General features: G+C 34.0%; 3 protein-coding genes across 3 annotated transcripts; all 3 read left to right on the forward strand.

Moving 5' to 3' along the window:
• The first annotated feature begins 1,292 nt into the window (after positions 1 to 1,292).
• Positions 1,293 to 3,209, forward strand: LOC145108323 (F-box protein FBW2-like). Its single transcript, XM_079045345.1, has 2 exons — positions 1,293 to 1,680; positions 2,467 to 3,209. The coding sequence occupies exons 1-2, from the start codon at positions 1,304 to 1,306 to the stop codon at positions 2,969 to 2,971; spliced, it is 882 nt and encodes a 293-aa protein (XP_078901471.1). The 5' UTR covers positions 1,293 to 1,303; the 3' UTR covers positions 2,972 to 3,209.
• A 2,252-nt stretch (positions 3,210 to 5,461) lies between these two features.
• Positions 5,462 to 6,997, forward strand: LOC145126627 (uncharacterized). The gene is made up of 3 exons (XM_079061958.1): positions 5,462 to 5,801; positions 5,904 to 6,136; positions 6,209 to 6,997. Exons 1-3 carry the CDS (start codon positions 5,462 to 5,464, stop codon positions 6,995 to 6,997), a joined length of 1,362 nt encoding a protein of 453 aa, XP_078918084.1.
• A 64-nt stretch (positions 6,998 to 7,061) lies between these two features.
• Positions 7,062 to 7,526, forward strand: LOC145126635 (uncharacterized). The gene has a single exon (XM_079061964.1). It carries the CDS (start codon positions 7,062 to 7,064, stop codon positions 7,524 to 7,526), a length of 465 nt encoding a protein of 154 aa, XP_078918090.1.
• The last annotated feature ends 869 nt before the right edge of the window (positions 7,527 to 8,395 follow it).

Here is an 8,395-nt window from a genome sequence, read left to right on the forward strand (position 1 = left end):
TATGATATCCATTTCACTCATCCAGATCACCGGTCATAGAAATAAGAGACTTGTATAAGGCTTGTCCATTTTGGCATCCTATAAATTCAACATCAATGACATGAACTAGATCTTCAAAGCTTATCGACTGATACATTACAAACTTGTAGATTACTTGTCTCCAAACATGTTTGGATAAATTCAACGTCAAATACATGGACTAGATCTTCAAACCTTATCTAATGATACATTGCAAACCTGTAGAATACTTGTCTCCAAACATGTTTGGATAAATTTAACGTCCAATACAAGAACTAGATCTTCAAACCTTATCGACTGATACATTGCAAACTTGTAGAATACTTTTCTCCAAACATGTTTGGATAATATGCGTTGGAGGAACTTTTCCAATTTGAAATTTGGTGATGAGACAAAACAACACCTTTGTCTGAAACAAATAATCGACAAATAAGAACAAGTAACGAAATTTAATATAAAATGATATTTTTGCAAAACCTTAAAAAATTTTAATAACTCTAAAAATTGTAAAATATGATTCGAAACGAAAAACTGTGAAACACTAGAAAACAGAGATATATAAGGAATTTAACTTTTCGAAATGACAAATCGCCCCAAAATCTTAAGACCATGACATGAAGGTGTGGGTTTAATTGTTTAAACATTTCGAAACGACAAATGGAGTTTCACCATTTTTAATTTCATAAACTGCAAAACAGCCATTTAACAATTTATATTATTATTATTTGTATATTTATATAAACATCATAATTCTAACATCAAGTATTTATATATGAAATACTTTCAACTTGAATATCTTATATATGTATAGTCTTATATAAATTATAACTTATATTCAAAACAAATGTAATTAAACTAAATAAAAATCACATAAGTATCATTTCGATCAATTCAGTTAGCCCAAAAAAACAAAACTTGTTATTACAAAAAATTTCTCTAAGTGGAATGATTTACCATAAAAATATGACTTTAGTAAAATCATATATACATACAATATCTATTCATACATGCAAAAACCATATTGGATGCATGCATGTGCATATTATAAACAAACAAATACACAACAATAATTTAAAAGGTTATAACGAAAAAAGAAAACGTGTACACTAACAATTCTCACTAATCATTCCCATTTGCAGCTTCTTTTTTTGGATTTTTCTAACCGTAGGATCGACCCAGAGTGCCACGTGTCAACCTCCAATCTCACTCTCTCTCCTCTGCAAAACAACAAAACAACTGACCAACCCACAGAGCAGCAAACAACGAAATGGGTTTTTCCGCAGACATGATCAGCAAGAAGAGGGTAGTGCTATCGAGCAATGAAAAGACGCCGGTGATGGTGGCGCTGGGTGAGGAGGAGGAGTGGCGGCGGAGGAGGCCGTGGGAGGGTTTGAATCCGGAGATACTTGCATTGATTTTTGTAAGGATACCTGCGGAAGAAATGGTGAGCTGTGTTCCGTTAGTGTGTCGGCCATGGATGGAGGTGGTGGCTGGGCCGTACTGTTGGCAGGAAATCGATGTTCAGGCGTGGTGTCGCCGTCGTAATGACAGTCATGCGGTGGACCTGGTGGTGAAGAAGCTGATACGGCGGAGCAAGTGGTCAGTTCAACGTCTGTCTGCTTACCGCATGGGAGAATCTGGGTTCTTCTTTGCTGCTAACTGGTAATTTTGATCATGTGTTGTTGCTCTCTGTTTTTCATTATTATAACTAAATGAAATTACCAAAACTTCCATCGTCTTCTTCATTGATCTTGATACTGAAGAACAAACACGAAGATAAATCGTACACAAACAAAGGCAAATATAAAATCTGGAGTACAAAAATCTAATATTTGGATTCAATTTTCATTTAGAAACTGTTTTTGTTTTTGATTCCGAGTTACGATTTTCACACATTTGAATTTATTATTAGGTCAATTTTGGTTTGTGGGTGTTTTTCCCGATTTATTCTTGAGTCTTGACGTTGAAGATGAAATGACGAATAGAACTTTTTGTTTTTGCTTTTGTGATCTTCGGTTTTGAACTTATTTTTAGCTTTTGCTTATTGTTAAAGATATATGAAGATGATTTTCTTCTATTTTAATTTGTTTTTGTTATATATATGTTTATGTGTGGCTATTGAATTTGTTTTCCGAATCGTTGTATTGAATATGAAGATGATCCATGAATGTACGAAGAAATGATGAAGAAGATGAAAGGGATGAACATGTGGGGGTAGATTTGTCATTTTATTTGATTGTGAAAACCTTTTAATAAATATACACTGATATTTTACTCACCACGATAAACAAAGTACGTAATGACTAAATCGGCAATATTTCTTGTAATTTTTCTGAATTATGAACGTGGGTGTTTTGGTGATTTTAGTTTCTCATCATCAAAACCTTTAATAAACTATACCATAAATTATTATTTATGATTATTATTTTTATTTTGTATATTTTGAAGTGGAAAATGCTTGAAAGTGCTGGAAATCCCAATGAGTGGAATCACGGACCAAATGATATCAAAGCACATAAAGCCATTGCCAAATCTTGGAATCTTGGATATAAGCAATTGCTTAAAAATCACATCAAAAGGCATTGCAACATTTGGTACCCAATGCAAATCCCTAATTCACTTGAAAAGAAACATGCTCCCAATAGAAGATTCCAAACCTATGGATGATTCCGAAGCAAAAGCCATAGCGGACACAATGCCGAAGCTACAACGTATTGAACTTTGTTTTGGTGGATTTGGTGATTCCAGTGTGTCTGAAATCCTCACCAAATGTAAGTTACTTACGCATCTTGACATTCAAGGGAGTTGGAATGTGGAGTTGGAGGGAGAACTTGAAGGGGTGTGTGAAAAGCTCGAGTGTTTCCAAAGTCCTTGGAGCAATTATAGTGACGAGTTTCCTGAGAGTGAGAGTGAAGGTGATGATAGTGAAGAAATGGAATCGGAATCGGAATGAGATCGAGAGTGAAGATGATGGTAATTGGTAGTGAAGAACCGGAACAGGAATTGGTATGGGAATGACTTTTTGAGGTTTTTCTTGGTTTTATTTTCTTTTGGTGTTTTTTTTTGTTATTATAAAGCAAATAATCAAATATAAGAAGAAAGTGAGTACAAATATAGGATTTGGAAATACATTGGAAATTGTGCTAGTTTTTGCACATGCTAAATATATATTTTATCTTTATTGGGTCATATATATGGGAATTGGATGATACAAAAACACAATTGAATGCTTGTTTACATTTTTTTACATGTTTATATTGCATATATCCATAACCATTTATTTTAACATTTTATTTCAAACTATACAACAAGGTGAAGGTTTAGACGAAATATGGAAACACATTTCGATTTGATTAACTATGTATAAGTTCGTTTTGATTATATATGGCAAATAAGTAAAGTTTAAAAGTTTGATTAAAATTTTATTGGAACAAATGTCAAAAGTTGATGGAGGCATATATATTGAATTACAATCCATAAAAGGTTTTTTGAAAAAATAAAATAAAATCTTCAGTATAATATTATAGTTTCAACAGTAATAATATAATATTGATTGAGTTACTTTTTAAATTTACTATTTTACCCATAGCTTGACCATCTATTCATCTTCATTTTTTCATCGTCATTATCAATGACAATAAGTTCTGAACTCAAAACAAATTCAAATAAAATCCAAAAAACATTTCTAAAATTAAACAAAGCAAATCAAAATTCAAATAGGAAACTCTTTTAAGTTTGTAGCTTGGCAACAGATTAGTTCATCAGCCTCCAAGTAGGAAGTTGTTGAGTTGTGGAGCTTTGATATTCCTCTTGAATTATAGTGAGGGTGAAGGGGAAGCCACTCCCTGCATGGCCCGAGGCGCAACGCCAAGAAGATTTTTTTTTTCCCAATGTCTGCAATGCAGCCGATGTGGGAGCTACATACGGTGCTGGAGCCAAGGTTTGTTGTGCTCAGGAGCAAGGTGCAACATTTCCCATGTCAAAGGTCTATAATGATCGATGAGCATGTTTGCGGTGCACAAACCAGAATGCGTGTTTTCGGAAGATGATGTTTTGAGCTTTGCCTACAAGTAGATTTTAGGTCTGTTTATAAATAGATCTATATGCACAGGGGCGGTCCTAGCTAGGTGCCCGGTGTGGCACCGGCAACACCTAGCTTCCGCGCACGTAGTAGAAAAAATTTCATTTTTTTTTAATTTTTACCTATTGTGCCACTACGTAAAAAAAAAACCGTGCAACTACTAAAAAAATTATGTGCAACTACGTAAAAAAAAAAATGCGTCACTCTATCGGGAATTACTAAACGCAAAAAAAAATAAATAATGAGCCCAATGTTTTAATCAATTATTGTCTAATAACCCAATTGCCCAAAGCCCAAAATAAAACATTAATTGGATAAATTAGCAATTGGGCTAATTGCTTGTAAAAAAAATAGCTCAATCCTAATTAATTGAGTAATATATTATCGGTACAAGGAAAAAAAATAAACGATTACAGAATCCAATCGACCACTCGACTTCCGATTTCCAAACTTCGCACCTTGGCTCCTGTCGACAGTCGTGACCTCCTGTTCGCACAATCCTTCATCGACTTCATTGTTGGATTGATCAACATTCAAGTATTCAACAATCGCCAATCGGGTGAAGCAAGTAACAAAATCGACTTCCTTCAATTTCTACTTTTTTGGTTAACAAAATCGACTTTAAAGCCCTACAATGAAGCAAGTAAGTTTTACCAATTCCTTTAGGTATTTGAAATTGTATGTTTATTTGAAGTTATTGATTTACTTGGGTGAAATTGATTTGTTTTATTGAAGTTATATGGTTTGCTTAGGTTATATTGCTATGTTTTTTATTGAATTTATTGTTTGATCAGGTGAAATTGCTATGTTTTATTGAATTTATTGTTTGATTAGGTGAAAGCAAATTGGTTTATTAAAGTCATTGTTTGATTAGGTGTAAATGTTATGTTTTTATAGGTTAAACTAAGTGGTTTTTTTTACCAAAAGACAAAGACCTAATGAAAGTGGTGAAGAATGTTCCTAAATACCAATTACCAATCAACCAATCCCTTCCGTTCCTAATTCTAGTGCAACTCCACAAACACCAATCACCAATTAATCAATCCCTTCGGTCTCTAATGCAACTCCACAAACACCATGCTCTAACCAACCTAATGATAATGTTGACTTGAAAGATCTTCCAAAGGACCCGACGAATAGACCAAAGATTACAAGTTACAAATCAAACATAAGAGATGAAGTAAGAAGAGCGTATTTGCTTCAAGGACCTTGTCAAGTAAGGGCACATAAGTTTCCCAAAAAAAAATAGGTGATAGATTTAGAAGATTCGTTCCTTCATGGTTTGATAACTTTGATTGGTTGGAATATAGTGTGAAAAAGAATAGTGCATATTGTTTATATTGTTATGTGTGTGGAGACCTCATGGGACAAAAAGGAGGGAGAGATGCATTTGTTTCCCAAGGTTTTGATACTTGGAATAAAAAAGATGCATTCCGTACTCATGTAGGTGGTGTTGATAGTTTTCACAACAAAGCAAAAGAAAAGTGTGAGTTTTTGATGAGGGAAAAACAAGCTATTAATGTAGTCTTGAGGAGGCAAACCGAAGCGGAGGACCACAAATATAAAGCTCGATTACGTGTTTCTATTATTGTTGTTAGACTTTTATTGAAAACCGGTTTACCGTTTCGTGGTCATGACGAGTCGGTTAACTCGGAAAATAGAGGGCTTTACATTGAAGTGTTAAATGTCATTCGAGAGACCTGTGAAGATATTTTCAACAATACTTTAGAAAATGCTCCTAAAAACAATCAACTAATTTCCCCTAAAATTCAAAAAGAACTTGTGCAATGTTTTGCACAATAAGTACTTTTGAGTATTCGTGAAGAGATTGGTCAAGATGTCTTTGGTTTACTAGTTGATGAATCTAGTGATGTTTCAAAAAAGGAACAAGTGGCTATTGTTTTGTGTTATGTCGATAGTCTTGGCTTTGTGAAAGAAAGATTCATAGGACTAGTGCACGTGAAGGATACATCCTCTTTGACACTCAAAAATGCCATAAATGAAGTGCTTACGAGTAATAAGTTGAGTTTTAGTCAGGTAATTTATTCTTTACTTTTTTGTTATTTCAATTTAAATTTAATATATATTAATTGTTTTAAATTTTAATAGATAAGAGGACAAGGTTACGATGGGGCAAGCAATATGCGAGGGGAATTCAACGGTTTGAAAGCTTTGAGATTACAAGAGAATGACACAGCTTTTTATGTACAGTGCTTTGCACATCAACTTCAATTAGTAGTTGTGGCTGTAGCAAAGAAGCATGATGGTGTTAGTGACTTTTTTGAGCAAATTTCATTGGTGGTTAATGTTGTTTGTGCCTCGTGTAAAAGAAAAGACTTAATACGAGAACAAGCAAGAGAAAGGGTGCAAAAAGGCTTGTGTAGTGGTGAACTTGAAACCGGAAGAGGGTTAAATCAAGAGACTACACTTGTTCGAGCGGGAGAAACAAGATGGGGTTCACATTTCAACACACTCACAAGTTTGATGAAGTTGTTTGTGGATGTTCTTGTAGTTTTAGATTTTGTGAAAGAGGAGGGAGGGTCGTTGGCAAACCGTCAACAAGCGTCCGGAATCTTAGCATATTTTAAATCATATGAGTTCGTGTTTTACTTACATATGATGTATGACATTTTACGCCTCACGGGTACATTGTCAAAGCAACTTCAAAGAAAAGATCTTGACATTTTAGAAGCGGCTTCGATGGTTAGAGGGACAATGGAGGCATTGCAATCTTTTAGATGCACAGGGTTTGCTAGCATTTTGCCAAAAGTATCCTCTTTTTGTCAAACACACAAAATTGATACTTTAGATATGGAAGAGTTGTATATTGGTGCGAGAAACCGTAAGACTACAAAGACTAATAGTTCCATTTTGACGTTGAAATCTTCAACACGGTGATAGATATGCAACTTACAGAATACCGGTATCGATTTAGTGAAACAAGCACCAATTACTAGAATACATGGGTGCTTTGAGCCCTTGTGATTCATTTGCACAATTTGACAAATCAAAGTTGTTGAAGTTGGGTAAGTTATACAAGTATGACTTTGATGATTCGGATATGATAGACCTTGAAGAACAGCTTGAGATATTTTATCACTCTTGCATCAAAGATGAGCGCTTCACTAGTTTGAAAGGAATTTCCGACCTTTCTCGTTTGATGGTTAGTACGGGGAAGCATCGGTCTTATCCTTTGGTTTATAAGCTTTTAAAGTTGGCTTTGATATTACCCGTAGTGACCGCAAGTGTAGAAAGATGTTTTTCAAAGATGAAGCTCTTGAATACCGACTTGCGTCACAAAATTGGCGATGACTTTTTGAACGACGCATTGCTTTGTAATGTCGAGACCGAAGCACTTGCAAAAGTTGAGAATGAAAAAGTAATGGAGCGGTTTCAAAAGATCTCTGCACGAAGAGGACAAATTTAAATTGTAATAGATCATTGTTATATTATGTTTAACCAGTAAAAAAATTGTATTAGACGTTTTATATTATGTTTGACCGGAAATTTTTTTTATGTTTTATATTATGTTTGACCGGAAAAAAAAATTGTGCAACCCCTACTACTAATTTCTGCGTCCGCCCCTGTATATGCATGAATGTAACCATACATAGTAAGTGTGTGTTTGACGACTGCGATTAATAAGATATCTCTATAGCTCATTTGTGAATTAACCAATTACTCTAATCGTGTGAACCACATTAAAATTATCGTTTTCTTTGCATCTTTATTATCATGTGTTTCTTGCTTTTATTTTGATTCTTCATAGGTAACTCTTTTAATTTCATAACTTCTTTTTGGTTGGGGAGAAGCTTTTGGGGCGTGATTCATATCAATACTAGATCAAAAGGACTTTAATGATGACATAATCGTTGAAAATATATGTGTTTTTGGTGATAGATTTCCCATGGAATCATATTTTTCGCATAAAACCGATGTTGTTAAAATTGTGTCCATGACCGTAGTATCGTATGCTCCTAAGATCTCACCTTGGTAAATCAATATCGATCATACATAAAACATTTTTCGGTATGATCGGAGTAGGATCGTAGCATCGGACCGTAAGATCGTAGGATCAACCATAAGATTGTAGGATCAACTATAAAACTTTAGGATCGTTGTTATTTTTTAAAAAATCTAATGTTTTGTCTTGGTTAACTAAGTACATCGAATATGAACTCTAGAAAACCTATTTTTAATTGTTTATTGTTAAATGATGTATTGAAAATATATATTTTTTTATGTTGTAAACTATTTACTGTTAAATGAATAGTTGACTGATGGATAAAATATTTT

The sequence above is a fragment of the Lactuca virosa genome, chromosome 1 (assembly GCF_052849685.1).
Source record: "Lactuca virosa cultivar CGN04683 chromosome 1, Lactuca_virosa_CGN04683_v6, whole genome shotgun sequence".
Taxonomy (NCBI): Eukaryota; Viridiplantae; Streptophyta; class Magnoliopsida; order Asterales; family Asteraceae; genus Lactuca; species Lactuca virosa.

Coding starts and splice junctions, on each gene's coding strand:
- LOC145126635 (XM_079061964.1), top strand. CDS start 7,062: ATGGGTGCTTTGAGCCCTTGTGATTCATTTGCACAATTTGACAAATCA.
- LOC145108323 (XM_079045345.1), top strand. CDS start 1,304: ATGATCAGCAAGAAGAGGGTAGTGCTATCGAGCAATGAAAAGACGCCG. Junction 1,681..2,466: donor TTCTTCTTTGCTGCTAACTG/GTAATTTTGATC, acceptor TATATTTTGAAG/TGGAAAATGCTTGAAAGTGC.
- LOC145126627 (XM_079061958.1), top strand. CDS start 5,462: ATGGGACAAAAAGGAGGGAGAGATGCATTTGTTTCCCAAGGTTTTGAT. Junction 5,802..5,903: donor AAATGTCATTCGAGAGACCT/GTGAAGATATTT, acceptor TTGCACAATAAG/TACTTTTGAGTATTCGTGAA. Junction 6,137..6,208: donor ATAAGTTGAGTTTTAGTCAG/GTAATTTATTCT, acceptor AAATTTTAATAG/ATAAGAGGACAAGGTTACGA.